The 21,126-nt window shown below is 42.5% G+C and overlaps 1 protein-coding gene across 2 annotated transcripts in view; it reads left to right on the plus strand.

Moving 5' to 3' along the window:
- The first annotated feature begins 4,375 nt into the window (after window positions 1–4,375).
- The window catches only part of ZEB1 (zinc finger E-box binding homeobox 1), a 200,952-nt gene continuing 184,201 nt past the window's right edge, over window positions 4,376–21,126 (plus strand). The window contains exon 1 of one of the 2 annotated variants that reach the window (XM_054020885.1): window positions 4,376–4,456. In XM_054020885.1, the coding sequence (XP_053876860.1) occupies window positions 4,399–4,456 (58 nt within the window). In that variant the 5' untranslated portion in view covers window positions 4,376–4,398. Of the gene's footprint in view, window positions 4,457–6,228; window positions 6,385–21,126 lie in introns of those variants that run through there. The other variant, XM_054020886.1, reaches the window with a different exon arrangement.

A 21,126-nucleotide genomic window follows, 5' to 3' on the forward strand; every position in this document is an offset into this window, starting at 1 on the left:
CCCCTCCCAACCAAAGACTTTCAGTCCTAAAAGTTTCAAGCACATTATGTCCATATTGCACAAATTAGATTCATATTTAACTGGAACTAAATTTGTATAATATTCATATGGAGCTGAAGATTGGGCATTTTTGGTAACTGGCCACATATCTGGAATTCTTTCTATAAAGAAATATGCTTACAAACCAGGCTATATTTAGAAAGAGCCACAAGATACCATCTCTTTGCCCAGACCTTTACAAATAATTAAACTATTAATTCCTAGGTTCCTAGATGAAAAATCAGATTAAAAGATGGGAACAATAAGGTGTTTCATGTTTCTTAATTCTCATTTACAATATAAACTGACACAATTTAAACCTTGTAAGATGTGCCTAGATACTACAGTGATAAGCATCTTATAAATGCAGTAATAACATTTAACTAATTGGCCTGTATGAGGAATCAGAAGAGATTCATTAGGCCAAAACATCATATTTGATGATGGCTACATTTTATTGTGACAAACTTTTAAAAACAGTATAGTGAACATATGGAATTCTTCATGAGAGGCTGAGAGATCTGCAGTTGCTTGGTGATTAAATATAGCAAAGTTCAAAAAAATCCACTCATCTACTTGTTAATGGTAACTGGGAGGCTTTCAATGGTGAGTGGTGGTTGTGGGCTAATTCATCAATTTATGCAAAATGTAGCTTCTCTTTTTTTAGTTGCTAGTCCTTTTGGTTGCAAAGTTAACTTTCCAAATGTAAACTAATTCAGTGCTGTCTTCATGTGACTATAAACAGATCACTCCAGTGACCCTAGTATTATTTCTAAGCAGCAGCAGTATGAAATTAACAACCCTCCTGTCACTTTCACTTCTGCTCTTCACAAACTGGTGGTCAGCAAAGAAAATGACAACAATTGTCATCTGTTTTCTTGCTGCTGTTGCTTACAAATCTCCAAGAGACAAGTGTGTGAACAGCAACTATTCACGAGGAGTATCAGACAAAACTGAACAAAACCTCAGAGGTGAGGCTGAGGAAAGTGAAGAATAGCAAGAGATATACCCCATCATGCAGAGCAGCCAGTAGGCTGAAGGAAAAGTAAAGAAGCAGAGAAATGATACCTTCCTACAATAGTCAAGAGGCTCTAGGGAAGGAAATAATCTTCCCGTTCTCCCTCTCAGCAGCCAGAGGAAATCACCTTGATAGAAATCGCAGCTTCTTTAAAACTAAGAGCCAACGTGATTTCCCCCCCCCCCCCCCCAAAAGGTGAAAAGTTACAAAACAGAATCAAAACAAGCTAATTGAAGTACACATACAAAGGAGAAGTTTGGATTTTGGTACCATGTGTGCAAGAGACAACTATTATAAACCTTTTGAATAAAGAGAATATGAATGGTGAATTAAACTAATGAGATTTTTTTCCCCATCTTCTTCAACTGCCTTCTAAAACATCACAAGTTTAAAGAGACTTAAATCCTAGCACAGTACTCCACAAGCAACTCAGGGCAAACATCATCCGTAGAATTACAAGCATTTAAATGTATTACCTGTGTTACTAATACCTTAGGGCAGTGGTTCTCAACCTATTTACCAGTGTGGGCTGCATATGAAGCTCTCTATGTGTCATGTTATCCACACACTATATATATACTACCTGTATGGCTCTGAGGATGTCATGTGGGCCACAACCGTGCGCTGATTGGGCTGCATGTGGCCCATGGGTTGAGAACCACTGCCTTAGGCCCACCTGAAAGGTGCTCCACACGACTGGATGTCTGCTTGTATGCAGAGCAGCTTGCAGGACTGGGCCCTAGACAAGATTAAAACCCTGCCTTACTTTTCACCATTTATATTTTTTTACTCTTTGTAATTTACTCACTTTTAACAATAATATTTTACTGAGGGTTTCACTTGTATTTCATAGTCCATTTCACTTTGTGTTTCTAAGGTACCCTTGTACTTGGGCTTCAGAAACTTTTAATTCATAAAAAGATTTCTATTATGGATTGTAAATCTTTTAAAAAAAGTGCTAATGGGCATATCCTCAGCAGGCATAAACTGTCATAGTTCCACTGAACTCAATGGAGCTCTGGTAATTTACACCAGCTAAAGATCTGACCCTAAATGCTGAGCCCAAATTTACCCAAATTTTCAGAAGTATGCACAAACAATGTTGACATGTGCCTGTAAATGAGGGCTGTGAGATACTTGGGCATGTGAACACATAAATCCATGACTTGCATACACTTTTGAGACTGTGGACTACCCTGTCCCTTTAACACAATGTACAGAACAAATACACAGCTATAAAAAATTAGCTTACATAGATCAGAGTTATGAGAAAATATTTGAGAAATCTGTGTAAACCTCATGTTTCAGCTTTCTCTGTCACTTTTCAATTAAGAAAAAGTCACTTCAGTTTAAAAAACCCATTGTTTCTATAAAATGAGGTCATATATGATGTACATGAATACACAGATTACCTAAAGGGATGTGATAAGGTAATTTAGGCCCCAGATTTAGTAGTTTTTTAATTATTTTTTAAAATCTAATACAAGTAGAAATGTTTTCCCTGAAATTTACTGTGTTCTGTTCAGATTTAACCATTCACAGAATTGTTGGCAACCTAAACATCATAGAATTATTCGAGTGCATGAGAACCAGGAAGTGAGAATAACTAGAAATAAGAGGGAAACTGACTAACTTATTTTTGTTATCTAAACTGAGTGAAATGTAAAAAGTAAACAAATAGCATAAATGGTAAAAGATCAATCAAATGTCTAACATTTTCAGTTTTTTAATAACATGAGGTATTTATTAAATAAAGAAATATGTAGGTTTTTAATTTTTAAAATAACAGCATCTTTTTGGTGTGTATAACCTCTCCACCCCTCCCCCTCCCCTGGTAAAGTAGAAAATATGGTTTGTTAAAAAGATATTTGACTATTTCTTTACATTGTGGCGACAGCTCTCTTTTCTTCCTGTTTTTTCTTTCTTGATTAGAGCCCTGAAATGCAATATCAACATAATTTATGTAAATCATCCCATAGTAACACCTACACTTTGAAGTACATGACAAATTAGTCAGTTACTTCATATCTATATGGTGATGGAGATGATGGTAAGAGGTAAGTGAGGTCATGCTATACAAGTGGAAGAAGAAATGACAAATATGTAACATACATTATGTTCTGAAGCTGTTATGGCTACAAGTGGAGCTTCTCTGCCATTTTGCACTTGGGAAATCAAACTTAACTCTCTTCTTGGCCTCAGTTAACCTTTTATTTCCTAACACCAAGTGCTTTATTTTAGTAAATCAGATCTTCCCTATAGACTTGTATACCAAACAAAGCCAGACATGCTAAATCTCTCCAGCTATTTTGAGGGTGATGGTGAGAGAGACTCATGTGGAAGACAGGAGGCAAGACCTGCCCCTAGTGTTTTTGGCGAAGGAGACAGGCTCATTTTGGGGAGTGGGGGGAAGCAAAGACTCCTTCACTGAACATAACTTTTAAGGCAAGTATCTCTGTTCCGGAGATGACTGAAAGGGGATTTTGATTCGAGAATTTTGCTATATAGGTTAGTGTCCCTGCCCACGAGCATACCCATCACACACGGAAAATCCCCCGACCCCGCTCCGCATGGGGCCCCGGGGGAGATCCCCCTCCCGCACACCCATGCTCACAGGAATCCCCGCCTTCCTCGGTGGGGATCCCCCTCCTGCACGTCCCAGGTCCAAGGGCATCCCTCTCGCCTCCCGCCCATGGGATCCCCGCCCCCGGTAGGGATCCCCCTCCCGCATACCCCGTACCCACAGAAATCACTCTCTCTCACACACACACAGTACCTAGGGGGATCCCCCTCCCCCACACCCCTTACCCACGCGGATGCCGCGCCCTGACCCCTGTAGGGATCCCCCTCCCACACACCCCTTACCCACGCGGATGCCCCGCCCCCGGTAGGGATCCCCCTCCCACACACCCCTCACCCACGCGGATGCCCCGCCCCCGGTAGGGATCCCCCTCCCACACACCCCTTACCCACGGGGATCCCCCTCCCACACACCCCGTACCGACGCGGATGCCCCGCCCCTGGTGGGGACCCTCTTCCCACACACCCCTTACTCATGGGGACCCCGCGTCCCTCTTTCGCTCCCAATCCCCGGCTCCGCAGCCCGCACTGCGCTCTCCCCTACCCCGGCACCTGAGGCACTTTTCCCTCTTCCCCGTTCAAACGTGCTGCCGTAAAGCACCCGTCTCCCCTGGCAACAAGGTTCCGGCCGAGAACTAGGTGTAGGAAGGTGATGTAAAAGTAAAACCACCCAGTGTCGTAAACCAGGTCCGGGGGGGAGGGGTGGGAGGGGAGGGAGGGGGAGGAGGTGACTGGAGCATTTAGACACAAGCGAGAGGATCATGGCGGATGGCCCCAGGTGTAAGCGCAGGAAGCAGGCGAACCCGAGGCGCAATAACGGTCAGTCAGCCCGCAGGGCAGCGGCCCGCTCCGCGCCAGGCCGGCTCCGGGGCCGGGCCGGGCCGCCTGGAGTGCAGGGGGGACGGGAGAAGTAGAAAGTAATTTCCCTGCTGCTCCTCGCTGGGTGCCCGGCTCCCTCTGCACCGTTATATCCGCTACCTGGTGCCTCCCTCGCTCCCTCCCTCCGCGCTCGCTCCCTGCCTCCCTCCTCCGCCTAGTGGTGCCTCCTCGCTCAGCCGCCTGTCCGGGACCGTTACACGCTGCCTCCCCCACACGCCCGGCAGCGGCAGCACCTTCTCCTGCCGCTCCCCGGGGCTGCGGGTCCCCCCTCGCGGGGCTCCGAGCCCCTCGGGGGACCGCGGGGAGGCTCGGCCGGCCCTGGCAGCCCAACTCCCAAACTTGTTACCTGGGTGCGAGAGAGAGCGGGGGCAGGCGCCTCCGCCCCGGGCTGGCAGCGTGCGCGCCCCGGGCCGGAGCGGGGCGCCCCCCTCGCTGCCGCCGGGGCGGCTGTCTCTCTCCCCCACGGTACTTTCCCCGCTCGCTCCCGGGGGTGGAGGGGCTGGTGTGAGGCGTTACCTGGGGCGACTGGGACCCACCCGCGGAGTGTAGCGGGGTGACGGAAGGGGCTGCACTGTTGCTTGCTGCAGTGTGTATCGATTTGTGCTGATTTGCGGGGAAAACACTCCCCCCACGCCATGGGGGCCGCAGTGGAAGGGGAGCCTCCCCCACACCCCAAAATAGCCCGTTTGCTACTTTCGGAGCCGCCTTCAGTGCAGCGCAAGTTTATTTCTGTGTGTGGCCGTTGACTGGGCTGTTTCTCCTCCCTAAAAAAGTCCCGATCTCTGCAGGATTGTCGGGACAATTAGGTTTCATAGGAGTGGCGGAGAAGGGAGGGTTTCTGTCTGTGTGGCGGGGGAGGGAATGCGATTCGGTGAAGTTTCTTCCCTTCCTTTGGCTTTGGAGGTACCTGTTTGTATAATAATGGGTGGTAACGGTTTGGCCAGGGGCCCCTCTGCTGTGTGTCTGAACTGCTGCAGTCTATATAAGGAATTACATTTACATTTCAGACTTAAGGGGCTGTTTTTTTGGTACGTGTGTTACTTCAAAACGCATTTTGAAGATAAATAGAGAGGGGAATAAACGCTCATAACTCCTACTCCGTGTTTATCTTCAGAAAATAAGGAAACAGCTCTGTTAGCTTAGTAACTCTTTTTAATAGGATGTTAAACGGGGTGGGTTTGTAACCGTCCTTGGCAATTTTAGGTTTTATGTGGCATTTCCTGTGTAGGGTCACGGATAGGAAGGCTTTCAGCTGTGATTCTTACCGTGTGAACAGTTTTTTTCCCCTCCCCCTTTTAAATATATTTGAGTCGGGATTGATGTTTCTGATCACTGCTTCGAATTGTTTAGGTGTATAAATGCGTATGTAAACATTGGCCTTTTAAGGGACTAACAAGTTGATCTGATTGTTCTGAACTCGTGGCTTTTATTTTTACCGTATCGAGATATTATTATAGCAAGTATCGGTGTATTTAAAATTGCAGTTTTTAATTTCATGTTTTACGTCAGTACTTATATTTAGTTGATGTTGGCTTTATTAAAGGTAAGTTTAGAAAGTGCTTTTCTCTTCCACCTTATTTAAAATGTTGATGATCAGAGAAAGGGGCTTTTCTTGTTGCTGACGACATGTGTGTGACATGTGAGTCTGAACCACCCAGTGTCTGTGCAGGAGCAGTAAACATGTTTACCTGAGCAGGAAAGAAAATGGATTTTATCTTAAAGATCCCGTGATATGAATATCATCCTCTTAAAGCATATCAACAGATGACTTGCGAGAGAGAGAGGTTTTTTTTTCCCGAAAACCTAGCTTTTTGAATCAACGGGGAAAAGAGGTTCTCGATCGCTGCAGCAAATGGCAACTTGTGCAGGTAGAAAAAAAGATGGTGTTTAGTTTTCTCCTGCATGCATGTCAGCCCCCTCCTGTCTGCTGCTTTCATTCTCCAGGGAGGGATTTATTTACCACGCTTGCTGTCAGTGTTTTTTCCTTTGTGCTTAATATTAGAAAAACAGATTTGAGGCTGTTTAGCACAAAACGTTTTGTCTGCAGCGTGGATCGCTTGCAGAAAACAAAAGGTGTATAAGGCCATTCAGGTGTCTTTCATCTTCGTCACTTTTGGTCCTCATCATTGCACCTTTTTTGTTATCAGAGGCCTTTGATTCTTTAACTAATTTGTTGTATAGAATTTAATTTTTTTATTTTACAAATTAAATATAACTTCTTAAGCTATTGTGTATTTAAGCATGAGGCTAGGTTAGATAATGCTGGATAATCGAGATTTCTCGGCAGTGGGCTTGTGTCTGACTTGCAAATGTTTACTGAAGAAAATTGATAGAAAAATGTTAAACCTTTAGCATAAATAAGTAATTTGAAATTATTTCTGTGGCAAACTTCTAAATGTACTATAGATAGAGATCTTTTTGTTATCCTAAGATTAAGGAACAGTAGATCCTCTAGCCACTGTGTTACTAGGCATATGCAGTAAATTAATTTTTACTCTGTTCCTTTCTCCCTCTACATCTCTTCCCCCTGCAGGACATTTTACTGGATGTCAACAGTGTATGGCTAGAACACCAAACTGTGTACAGTACTCTAAACTTTAACGCTGTTGCTCATGTAATGGAGCCACATACAAGCTCTAATTGATTTAGCGTGACTTTTTTGATGCTGTCTATTATTATTATTATTATTATTATTTATTATTATTTATTATTTTTAACACCTATGCTTTTCTCCTTTCTTCCCCTGTTGGGAGTCCAAACTTATGGCTGCCATTCTGATACATTAACTCTGGATGGAAAGACAGCTGCACACCTTTCTGTCTCCAGAGATCGTTCCTTTGCTGCCTTTTGAATCAGCCAATAGTGGATGCTAGCAAAAGATCTGAATGTTGCCGGTGAAAGCTTTCTAGTAGAACCAGTATCTGGCACTTTCAGTTCATTCCTCAATAAACTATTGATTAAAGAGCAGCATAACACATATGAAAAGATCCAAAGAATAAATGTCTGTATGGTGTTTCTGTATTAGAATTAAATTACCAGACTATATACAGTATCAACACAAAGTGATTGATTGTATATTTTTTGTTTAGCATATTTGTGCTGGGGGAGGGGGTGGGGGCAGGAAGAAGGCTGTGATCCTTCAGTCTGATCTGCATGGACATTACCCTTACAGCTGTGTAGAGAGCCCCTGAAAAGTCAGTGGGTCCTGTGTAGGCACAGGGGTCCAACAGTGTGGTTCAATGTGCAGGCTTAGGGCCTAAGGATATTGTTTTGTCCCTGTGGCTTTAGGTCATACACCTTCAATTAAAGACTTTATTAGCATATTTAGCATGCATGTTGCTTAATTCTTATTTAAAGACAGTTCAGATATGGTTTATGGTAATGATTAATAATGGTTGATGGTGAATGTCTTTTTAATTTAGAAGTCAGAAAGCAACAACTATTACTTACTTATTTCTATCAAAGTGTTTAAATAAACTTCTCAAGCAGGAAAGCTAAATGGACAGTAACTCAAAATAATAAATTTCAAAAAATAAGTTTAGACATAACTACAGACACCTTGTGAGCACTACATCTTACACTGACAACCTCTACCAGCTTTTTGTGGTGGTAAAATATTTCTCCCTTTTAAAAAAAAATAAGTCTTGCTCCATGCAGAGGAATATGTGAAACTTACTAGCCATATAGTGTGGTCATGTTTACAAAATTGAAAATAAGGTGGATTTTTCTTTAACCTTTCACTTATAGTAATACATAATATTACTTCTAACAAGAATAGACAAACATTTTCAGGAAAGCTTTTTTTATTAATGACTCTCTAACTATTTTACAATTGGTTTTTCTTCATTTACCATTTTATGATATTTATATATCTTCCGTATGTTAAAATATAGATTTTAAAAATAACACTGCTTCCAAATAAGCCAAAAGTATGACATGTCTGTTACCTTCAAGGTGTTAACAACTGGCAGGATGTCAGGTGTTAGTGATACTTTGGATACTACATTCTTTTTCAGGCCTTTCTCTTCTCCCCCCCCCCCCCCCCCGCCCCCCAAGGTATCATGTTTTCACTCCAGCATTAATTTAAACTTGCAATTTGGGAATTGAGGAATGTAGCCCAAGTTAAAATTCTAGGCACAGTGAACAGGTCTGCTCAGCCAGCTGAGTTAACTGTTTGAATACAAAGAAATCCTATATCTCATGTAAACTAAATGCAATTTTTGACATTAAGGAGATAAATACTGCATTTTAAAATCTAATCCAGTTTTCTCCTTTTTAACTTTCTTCTGGGTTGTTTGTGTCTATTATAAAAATGGCTATGAAGCCTGTTATTTGAAGTTAATCAACTTATTTACTACTAATAGTAGAAATATTTTCACTTCAATTTTTACAGAGCTTCTGTAAGTGCATTAGTGATATAATCAATGAAAAAACTGCAAGCAGACAGAACTTCTATATAGAGGAATAGAAGTTAAATCTGACTCTAAATTATAGAAGCTTAAATTAACTTCCTCAGCGTGGCATCAGCTTTCTTATATCAGGAGTTTAGATGTTTTGGGAGAGGTGGGTGTTCAATTAATTGAATGTAAATCTTTTGTTTTGAGTTACCCTTTATCATATTAAATATTCCTCCCCATTGAGAGCGTGATGGGAATCTTTCCATAGATCTCACTGGGCTCTGCATCAGGCTCTGTATGAGTGTCCCAGCTTCTGTTGACTCCTGAACTTGGGTTTTATATCTTCAGTGGTTATCAGCCTGGTATCTAGATGTGCCTGTCTCCTTAATAATTGTATGTACAAAAGAAGATAACTTAATAAAGTTCAGGCTATTGATAGAATTTATATTCTGTTTTAGGAGGGAGGCTAGAGAGACAAGGCAGGTGAGGTAATATCTTTTATTGGACCGATTTCTGTTGGTGAGAGAGACAAAGTTTCAAGCTACACAGAGCTCTTCCTGAGGGAGGTGGCAAAGTGTTGGTTCATCTATTCTTAAAATTATCCTCTGTTAAGATTTGTAAACTTCATATTATTTTTTGTCATCAATTTACATATTGCACATGTGGACATGACTATAGAAACATGGGATATTCCCAGCCAGGGATAGTGATGATGATAAAACCATTATTTACACTTTTTTTTATTCCTAGGGATGTTGTACTCTTTCATGGTCTCTTTTTTTTAATTCACTTACATGCATGTGACTAGCATTAGTGACTGCAGTTTGACTTTTTTTTTTTTTTTTTTTTAAATCCCTGAGCACAATATCTGCTTGAGCAACTATTCACAATACTTACAAGAGGAAACACTGCTAAGACTGAGACTATCCAACCTGCTGGTTTAAAAAAGCAAACACTCAGATGCTCAAACTTTTAACCACAACCACTATGTTAATAAAAATTAGTTGCTTTTACTTGGTTGCTGTATTTTTTTTTGCAAAGATGGAGGACAAATGAGAGCTGATTATGCATATCACTTAGTATGAGGCACACCTTCCTGTGACCATAGAAGTGCAACAAGTGCTATTAACGTTAACAATTTTTATCTTTGTAGTGCCTAGAGGTCCTGGTTGTGGTAGGCTCTACACAAACACAAAAGACACAGTGCCTGCCCCCAAAAGATGTGACTCTGGAGAATTGGTTTCAATTCCTGGCTTTGCTACAGATTCCTTTGTGATCTTGAACAAAGTGCCTAAAGTTACATTTTCAGGTGTTCAGTACTCACAAATCGGATCAAATTTTTAAAAGTTCCTTTGTAGGCACGTAAATAAGGAAGAGATTTGTAAAGGTGCTCTGCACCCAGCAGTTGCTATTTTGCCACATATAACTAGACTTTAAGAACTCTGCACCTGTTGTGCTGACCTGTCTTGAAAATTAGCCACTTCATATTGGTACCTAAATGGGCAGTGAACTTTCTAGAAAAAATATGGCCCTAAGGGATTTGCCCAAGGTCACATATGTAGAAATGTGATGGGAATTGAACACAGATAACTTGAATCCCAGTCCATGTTTTGCCATCAAGAGCATGCATCCTCTCTGGTGAAGAGAGAACATTAAAGAAAAGGGATGGATCTGGAATAAAAAATTGGCAAATGCCTATTAAATGCTTAGGAAGCATCTTTGACTGACTTATTATTTGTATATGTTGACTTTAAATACCATTCACACATATCAAGGTGCAGGTATTAATGCATGTCAAGTGGTGGTACTTAACCAAAGCCAACTAAAAATGATTAAAGAAAAAATTAGGACAGTTTCTTCATGAATGACTCTTCCTACATTTAAAGTCGATGTGGAAGGAACGAGGAGCAAAAGTTCTGTACCTTAATTTTGCACAGCATAACAAGCAATAAATCTATTGCGAAACAGCGTGTAGGCAGGGACGCCAATCAAATAAAATGAACGAGGGAATTGAACTGTAAAGAATGCTAACTAGCGTTAACTGTCTAAATCTTCTCAGGTGTTCGAGTAGCTAGCGTAAGTCTTTACTTAGGCGGTTAATATACATGTTCCATCAGGGGAGGAGACTGCTTGACCTGCCCTTGGTCAGGATAGGACTGTGGCTGAGAGCGCGCACTACTGGTTGGCTGGGATTGCTAGCTTCAGAAAGCATTTGCCAGAAAAAAATAGCAGCATGGTGGATTTTTTCATTTTTAGATATGAATAGGGTTGGAAAATCCACCTGTTCAAGGTAGGCACAATAAACATCTGCTGAATTATGTTTACTTTTAAAATCTCTAGCCCTCATGGCTGCATGCATAGCCATCCAAGTGTGAACAGGGACAGCATAAATCTATGAAGTGATGTCTTCCTAAACTGCCTGGAAATCTCTAGTATCATGACTGCTTGGTGGGGAGGGAAGAGAGGGAATTACTGCTTTAGGGACAGAGAAGGCCTCTCTCGGGGGTAGGATGGCCTGGTGAGGTGGTGGCTGCTGCTACAGTCACCACCAACCCTGGATCATGTGTTTGGGTGGAGGGCTGGCATCCTAACTGAGAAATCTGTAGACTTGTGGGTGGAGTAGAGGGCATCATAAACTAATCTCTGGTGACGGGGAATGTCTTTGCTTTCATTTACTGAAAAACAGTGTAGGTTGATTGGAGGAGGGGGATAACTGGTTGTAGGAAAACATTGGGAGGTGTTAAGGAAAAAAACGATTTTTTACTCTTTTTGTAGGGGGTGGGAAAGTGGGAGCATTCCAACTGTCACTGAAGTCTGGTACCTTGTTCTATGGTGAACTATTCTGGTGATCTTTCAGTGGAAAAGTGTACACCCATCTCTTACAATGTAGTGCCGTTGGCTGGTTGTGCAATAGAGACCATAGTATAAAATATATATATTTTTTTGACATCAGTTGATCAGCTTATGCTTTGAAACACTAGGATTCCTAACCCTTAACTTTTCTCCTTACATGTTCTTCATGTAAATGAGCAATATTTTTTTTTTTTTAAATCTCACTTGGCTGTTGCCTCCAATATCCTGATTTAGTCAATCCCATAGGTTAATTATAAGATGCACAGGAGTTTCTCATCAGTCTTTAATCAGTTTTTTTTAGCTTTTTAATTTCAAGTGTCTCCTTGTTTTTTAAATTCTAGGCAAGAGTAATGAAAGTCCATGATTAGGTTGAAACCACTCATTGTTCTATATTGTTGTACTTCTGTATTCTCAGTCTCTTTCTCCACTTCAAACTAAATAACCCTAGTCTTTTAAAAATTGCCTCTTTTATGGAAATGTCTTCTGTGTATGTACTGATTACTGATCTTTTGGGACCTTTCTAATTTTTGCTGTGTTGGCTAGAATAAGTCCTATTTGATAGCCCAGACAAATGAAACTTCTTATTTGGTGAACAAGCTACTTACTTGCACTTAGATTAACGTGCATACCCACAACTAACCTAGGTATTTACCTGGACCACCACCATCATAGTATCTAGCACCTCCCAAGTATTTTAAAAACAAGGATAGCTTATAGAGTCCCCTGTTATGGTAATTGTGTGTTTGTGTCCCTGAATCCTTATCTAAATATTTCATTACCAGCGCTATTACCCTCTGAATCCATTTTCTCTTAAGGACTTTTGTTTACACAAGAACTTGCTCTCCTGGGTCTTCTGGAGGGTGAAGAAGGAAAACAAAAGTAGTGAAACTTAATTTTTTATGTTTAAGACTGATGGGACAGTAAGGGTTTAATTTCCTTGTCTTGATGGGGGAAGACTCTTCCCAGCACCTGACCACAACACACATTTTTCAAAATGTGGGGGCAAGAATAAAGGAGACGGTGATACAGAGGAGTCAGAAAAAAGCTTTTAGATTAGAGGCAGGTGGTGATATTTTTAAACTTCTTACCGGTCTCCATCTTCATTCTTCTGGGTCAGTTCATCCTTATCTCCCAACCCAACATTTCATGCTTCTCTCCAGTCATGTTTTATTTGACCTCTTGTGTCTCTTTTGGGGTGCTGTAACACTGGTTCAAGTATCCTGGGTTTTCCAGCATGCCTTTCTGTTCTTAACATGTCTCTGTTTCTGCTCCTGCTTCTAACATTTGACATGTGGGCTGCCAATAGCAGTATAGTGAAACTGATAATCCTGATCTATCACTCTGCTGCTCTGGTGGAGGACATGTTTACAGGAGCTGTTGTGGTGAAGGGTAAAAAGAAAAGCTTGAGGGGATGTTGCTGACAAACAAGGGAGTTGGATAGTAGTAGTTTCACCAATGGTCAAGTGAAAGAACACATCAGTACCTCTTCTGCCTGGTCCAGTGCTGCAAAATTAGTACATTCAGGGCCTGGTTTGTGAATGCTTCCCATCATTCTAGGAAACTCCCTTTCACTAAATTGCATCTGACAGAGTAGTGTAGATGGACAATGGTGTCAGCTGTGCCCACCCTATTTTGTACAGAGGGTTGCCAACATAGGGGAACTTTGGAGGGAGTAAGAAAAATAAGATTCCAAAATATCCACAAACAAATATGGTAGTTGCTTAAAAAAGGGGTGTGTAGGGGGAAACGCACTCCATCTGAAGGGATGGATTAGAGAAGAGACCCAGAAAAGAGGAGAAAATTGCTTGTGGGGGGGTTGAGTTATTTTTCCTAAGCTGAAGATGGCAAACTGGACTAGTGGTCCAAAAAAAATATTGTCTAACACCAACATTGTGGGATTCTCCATCTGAAAATGTTTGGGGGAGTGGGAGATTCTACTTCCCTTACTCCCAGATACATACATACATACATACATACATACATACTTTGTGTTTGTGCACAGCTTCTCTCCACACTTCAGTCTCTGAGCACCCTCCCACTCCAATACCCTTTCAGGGCTATCTTCTGAAATTTCTTTACCATCATTTTGTTTGTTCATTTTCCAAGGCTACAGATCACAGTGACCACCAGTCAACTAATTCTGGATTTGACTTCATCCAAAGCCTGGCAAACATTTTCTTTGGTCCAGCCTCCTGCTCTGCTCTTCCAAAACAGTATCAGGAGCAACAAGGAACAGAAAATTCTATCTAGCAGCAGCACCAGGAACACTGATGTTCCCTCTTGCTAGGTTCACTCTGCAGTTGCTGTGAGGGAAATATTGAGTAGCAAAAGCAAATCCCCCAGATGCAATTGATTCCTGCAGCAAAAGGGTCTGAATAGGAGACGAGAATACAGTGAATCTCTCTTAATGTCTACCTATTAACTTTCTCTCCCATCAGAAGAGAACCTGATAGGATCAGCATCAATTTCTTTCCGCTTTTGAGGAGGTGTTCTAGGTTATAGCAGAGGTGAGGTGTGATCTTCTATGAGATTGTCATGCAGGGGAATGTCAGAACTTTTGAGTAGTGAAAAGGGACTAGAAAACACAGTTCCCAAGACAAAGTGTACGTCTACACTTACCTCCGGGTCCGGCGGCAGGCAATCGATGTTCTGGGATCGATTTATCGTGTCTGGTTTAGACGCGATAAATCGATCCTGGATCGATCCCGGAAGTGCTCGCCGTCGACGCCGGTACTCCAGCTCGAGGGAGCCTTCCTGCCGCGTCTGGACCTGCGGTAAGTTCGGACTAAGGTACTTCGAATTCAGCTATGTTAATAACGTAGCTGAATTTGCGTACCTTAGTCCGAAGTGGGGGGTTAGTGTGGACCAGGCCAAAGTTAAACTCTTGTATTGTGCAGATTACTTCAATGAGTCATCCACAGCTATACTTAGGTCTTTTGTGAGAGTACAACTAATTCAGATACCATTAGTGAATTAGAAGCTCAAACTTTTGGTTCCAGTGTATGTTTATACTCTGAATTTCATCTGTAGATTTGTTGTTCGTAATTATTTAAACTTTATAATACAATCTATACAGATATTTTTTGCTAACATCCTATACCTCTTACTTCATCTAAGAGATTGGCTTAAACTCTGCATGTTATAACATGGATAAACTACACTTGCTCAGTTGGTAACGGTAATGATACTAAACAAAACAAGACTAACAACTTCCATATACAGAATCTGTTCTAATTCCTTGTCCTTATAAAATTCTCTCTGTGGAATAATGTTCTTCAGTAACTTATTTAACATGGGTGGTTGGTTTGTTTGTTTTGGAGCCTTCTTTAGGGAAAGAGGGAAACGTTCCATCCTATACCTAGTGCCTTTCCCTACCTCCTCCTCATTCTATACAGGAACAAATGAAATAAATGGTTTGCATTTTTCTTGCAAACAGGCCTTTATGGGGTGTGGGTGAGAGAGATTTCCCTCTAAATTGTAGAACTTGACTATTTTCTGAATATTTTTTTTAATATTCAGAAACTTCAGGAAATTGTAAAATTCATATTGCAATCTTTTTTACAAGCTTTTATTTTCTCTAACTGGACACTGTTCCTTACACTTCGACCTTTATCTCTAACCTATCCAATTTAGAACTTTGAGAAATTCAAACTTTTATAAGGATTTTTCTACAGAAACTTCCTGAGACTCCATCTTTGGCATCCTACAGACATTGCTTGTGTTATAATGACTTCCATTCTCTTGATATTTAAGTAAACTGAGGGAAAATCTTCACTAGTATCAGGCATTCCACTCAGATTTTTAATAGTCTAGGCTGAATAGGCTTAAAGAACTGCTATGTCTCCCACCAGCCTCCACAATGCTAGGTATGGTTGCAGGAAACAACTAGACAAGCTTCCCATAGGAAGGTATTGGATGGTCCAGCAGGCACAAGAACCAGCAAGTACTGATGAATTTTTTTCTTCCCCCTTGTCTCTCTTGCCATGGTAACTGTTGGTAGGAAATGCCAACAGCTTCAACAAATGGCTCTACTGCTTTTAGGCATACAAGAAGTTGTTTTCAAAGATATTGACACACCTGACATTAAAAGCAGCTTGCATCTGCTTCACTCCTTGTGTCCTGGCTTCCTTCTTAACATTAAGTAACTTAAAATTTTGTATTGGTAAACTTTACCACTTCACTCATTTTAATCGGTAGAAGAGCTTTGTGTAGTTTGAAAGCTTGTCTCTTTCAACCGAAGAAGTTGGTCAAATAAAAGATATCTCATCCACCTTGTCTCTCTAAAATATAAAGCAGTCTTGGTACACTGCACCATCAACCTCTTTCCACAGTGAGAAATAGCCATTTTTGATTGTTCCTCTTACCCAGTTCTTAAAGTTTGACAGTAGATTTATTTCAACTTGGTTCCCAACTCTTTTTAACAGCATCTCTTCAGAGATTATATTAAATATTTTGAAAGTCTAAATTAAATCCACCAGCTCCCCTTAATCCATTTTTTTTAAATTAACTGCTAGCATCCATGACTTTTCCATTGTGCCAAGTGTGCTAGGTGCTTTACAGACTAATCTAAAGAATAGGTCTTTGCTCCAAAGATTAAAAAAACTTAAGATGATGTTTTAAAAAAAAAAAAAGTGAACGGTACAGAGTTTAAGCATAGAAGTTTCTGGTTATCAGGGAATAATGTACAGATTATCGAGGGTGCAAAGTTTGGTTTAAGATCGGATGGCATAAGGAATACATAATCTGCAATATTCCCGATTGGGAGTAAAAGGTTGATGGGTCAAAGTACAGACATTGAGATATGAGGGTATGAAGTTCATAAAATGTCTATGTTCGGGTGTGGAGTATGATGATGAGGATGGATTGACCCTCATTTAGTGAGATTTAATGTTCAGGGAGTTTATGGTTCCAGTTCATATGATCCAACGGAGAAAGTCTCTTGGTCCCTTTCTCGTAGTCTAAGAACGATGTCACTCTGTCTCACGCCTCCTGGTACTGTCAGTGGCCGGTGATGTGTTTGATGCAGATGTCCCTGGACCATTGGATGGTGTCTGAGACTATGATGCGCCGCATGAGCCATGCGTAGCATCGACCGATACTGCAGGTCCGCAGCACGTGCTCGTTGCAGGAGTCCCAGGCACCCAGGGCTCCGACGATCAGGGCGTCCATCTGCACCTCATAGCCTTCGCTCTCTGTGTCAGCCAGGGGGGCGTACTTTTCCAGCTTATGAGCTTGGGCTTCGCGAAATGCCGGGGTCCTGTTCTCAAAGGTGATCGTGACGTCGATGAGGATGATCTCTTTCTAGGCCTCATCGGTGACGACGACATCAGGTCATAGCTGGCTGTTGGTACCAAGGATGGTGCAGTTCACAATAACTCCCCCAGGTGTGGTGCGATGGCTTTCACCAGGCGGTTCTGGATGGCGGCGTGGCGCAGCTGCCAGGCTCTGCAGTGGGGTTTGCAGCTGCACAGGACTACTTGTTTGAGTAGCCGCACTTTCTGCAACGCTTGTCTCAGTTCCCGTGGCGGACGGCTCCGTTGAGCGGGACGCAGTTGAGCCGGGCACGGTGGATGAACCACCAGTTGGTGAAACTGGTGAAGCCACCCTCGGTGAGGGAGTGGTTGCTGGCGTCCCACTTGCTGGTCAAATCAAAGGCTTTACTCTGGCCCGGTTTACATTTTAGGGTTTCCACGTACAGCGAGTGCATGGCGGCCTTCAGGGTCCTCTCCAGCAAGCCCCTGGCGCTCGGGGTGACAATGGTGTTGTCGTCAGACCTGATCTGCGGCACCTGGACTCCCAGCTCCTGGCGCTCCTCACACCACTCCCAGCAGCAGCCGATGTGCTTTCGCAGGTGACGCATGGCGTTGCGAGTGCGGGACCACAGTGAAGCAATGTCGCTCCCGTCCAAATTCCTCATCCAGGGAGCTGCTCAGGAAGGTGGCGATGTCTTGGTTGGAGGGGGATCTGCCGATCCGCTTCTCTGTGGTGTTCCGCAGGGTGTTTGCCGCGATGTTCCTTACCATGGCTTCAGGACATGTCAGCAGGCAGAAGGTGTGGGTGATCACCGCAATGTCGCATAGGTCACCCATGCGGGGGACATTGGCTCTGCCATGCCTGTGGGCGATGTAGACCAACTCGTTCATTCTGAAAGGACAGGGAATAAACAAGGGATAGCAGGAGGAATGTGACGAAAAGTAGCATGATAGTATGGTTAAATAAAACAAGCATCTTATTCCACTTTAATTTAGTGTTTTGAATATAGAAGAGTGGTTTGTCTAATCCTACAGGCAGAGATGTTAGGCTTTTATAGGCCTTTTGGAAGGGGTATCCGATCTACTTGAAGGACTGGAGGCCAGAAGCATGGTGGATTGAGACAGGGTTGCAGGGCATGGAGAGAAGAAAACTTTACTGGTTGGGTGGAATAAAAGCATAAAGGTTTGTGCAGAAATGCCCAGGAGTTAGTGTCTCAAAGCCTAAACAACCCAACCTAGTACCTTATCACAGCAGGTCAGGGTTTCAAAGACTTAAGCATTTTCTGCTGCCCATATTCCTCCTAAGCAGCCAGCACATGCTGTTGCCTCCTAACCTCTCTTCTCTGCTAGAGCTTGGAGTGGAGGGGAGAGATTTTATTTGCTTTGTGGTAGGTTTGCAGCATCCAGCCAGCAGATGATCTGCTCCTTTGTTCTGCTGTAAATGAAGGAGCCTTCCTGGACTTTGCCTCCACTCATGAAGTGAGGGCGGTGTCTTTTGAAACAAATGCAAACTCTCAATTGAACTGGCAAGTTAACATAAAACAGTTTGGTGTTCTGTTATGGAAGGAGTTGGACTCTTGAGGTTTGCAAAATTTTGTTTCCAGTGTTTTATTTCACCTGAGTGAAAGTCCAGTCTATCTTAACATTTTGTTTTTAGTCCTTAAACTCTGACATATCAAAGCTTTTTCAGATTTTCACATTGGAAAGGATGGTGTTTAACCACATGAACACTAGTTCATTGTCATTTTCATAATAATAGATTCTAGGGCTGGAAGGGATCCCGAGAAGTCATCGAGTCCAGTCCCCTGCTCTCATGGCAGGACCAAATACTTAAGCACTAAGTTCTTGTTACTGTATAATGTAAGTATTTGTAACTTACTCTAGTGGTATTCATGTTCTTATTTTCCTCTTTGACAGATATAGCTTACAATCTCCTTACTCCCTGGCTGCTTCTCTTGGTCAACAGTAATTACTGTCAATCTGGATGCATCATTTTCATGTACATGAGACTCACTTTATGACCGTTCCAGATTTCATTGTGTGTCTTAAGTACCTCTACATCAAATTTTCCTTCAGTCCTAGATCCTATTGTCAATAACCTTTCCCTCCCTCATTTCTATGTTTCTCTATTTTAAAGAGTGACTTTAGAATATGAAACCTACTGTTGATCCATCTGTGGCCCACAGAGAGCTTCCAGGTGACTCGGTGCTGCCTCCACCTCTTTCCTTAGATTTGTTCCTACAGACATCCAGGCTCTTTATGGCATTGAAAAGCCTGTCTGTCTATAAAAGAAGCTAGAGACAAGGAAGAACTAACCTAGATGCTTTCTGTAGAGCAGTGGCTTCTAGTGGAGGGAAGGGGTGAGTAGGAGGAGAATGGAACCAAAGCCACTCATGGCGACTATATCAAGCAATTGGTGTAGTTTATATAGTATCAAATGCAAAGAGAATGGTTCATGCAGTCATCATGGGAAGGGAGATTGCCAGTGAGACTCTGTAAAATGTAAGCCAGCCTAATGAACTCTTGTGTTGGAGCCATAGTAGATTTCCCTGAATGCCAGGGTTAACACTAATGAATGTGGCCAACCTATGTTTGTTACTAAAGTCTCCCTACTTTTCAAACTGAATTGGCACTCTCCGAAGTGAATGTCCCAGTAGACTGAGTCTCAAATGCACATACATGGGGGAAGAAGGTGTCCAAAGACAACCGTGACCTTGAGCAAAGAGGGGGACTTGGATATGATGGGGAAAATATTCTCCAACTGTTAATGGATGTGGAATTATAAAGATCACATGTAAAACTAGGGAGGTGGTAATGCTGCTTAATGTCGACTTGGTGTGTGACTTGCTAGAATGTTGTGCAGTGATCCCCACGCTTCAGGGAGGCTATAAAAAAAAGCAGAAAATAGCATACAAATGGAGGGATCAATTGCCTGAAGTTTTAAAAACTAATTAGGTTAGAAAGAACTTTCTTTAAACAAACAAAAAAAAATAGATAATGGTAGAATAACTACCAAGGTAGGTGGTGTCTGAGGCACAATTACTGCAGATACTAAATCTATTGCAAAAATTTGTTAGTGGGATTTGTGTAGTGAATAATCCTCCTATTAAGGAGGTTAACAGTATTGTTTTCAGGCCCTGATCCTCTTTTCTTCTCACTACATAAAAAAAATCAGTCACTTTGTACATCACAGTATCTGCAGCAGTATCAATGTGATGAGTTCTTTCTGAATTGTCTAATCTCCTAACTCAACCAACTGGCAATGATGACTTTCAAACCAGACTACTGCATTTGTTACTCTCATTGAAACTGTCAAATTGAGTTTGAGTGCACTGTTCTAAAATTTTGTTTTAACACTAGGTTCTGTCCACACTGGCTAGTCCAAACCATGTTAAAAACTGGTTTTGCTGAGATTGCAAAAATGCAGTTACAGTAAAACTCTATCCTTAGACCTCTGGTCTGCATAGGATCACCTTTCAGTCTTACTCCTGGGGGAATTCTGTGCCACTGCGCATGTGCAGAATTCACGTCCACTGCAGATTTCTTTGCTTCCCTGCAGGAAAAATTACTTTTTGATGGGGTAGCAAAGGGAAGCCCCAAAAGTTCTCATGCAACCCTCCCCTAGCAGTATGTTTTGGGTGCCCAGGGCAGCTGGCAGAGATACAAATCACTGTTGGGCTGGGGAAGACCTGGCTGGTGGCTCCTACCCTGCACCAGGCTCAGCTACTAGTCCCGGCTGGGCTGGGGAGGATGGGACTGGATCAGACCCACCCCCAGATTTTTCCCGAGGCTTCAGGAAGCTCTGCAAACCCTTCCCTCCCCCTGATTCCTGCACCCATTGCTCCTCAGCTGCAGGGGGAGGGATCACTGTATGGGGAGCTGCTCCCCCATCCGCCTAACCCCCATGCATCCAGACCCTCCCACCAAGTCTCCCCCCTGCACCCAGAACCCTCCCCGGCCAAACCGCACTGGCCCTGCACCTGGACCACTTAACTACACCTGGATCCCTGCTCCACTGAGCCCCAACCAGCTTCATCTGGACCCCCCCACTGAACTCCTCCCCCCCCCACACACACACACACCCTGCTGAGCTCTATCCCTACCACGC

This window comes from Malaclemys terrapin, chromosome 2, assembly GCF_027887155.1.
Source record: "Malaclemys terrapin pileata isolate rMalTer1 chromosome 2, rMalTer1.hap1, whole genome shotgun sequence".
Classification (NCBI taxonomy): Eukaryota; Metazoa; Chordata; order Testudines; family Emydidae; genus Malaclemys; species Malaclemys terrapin.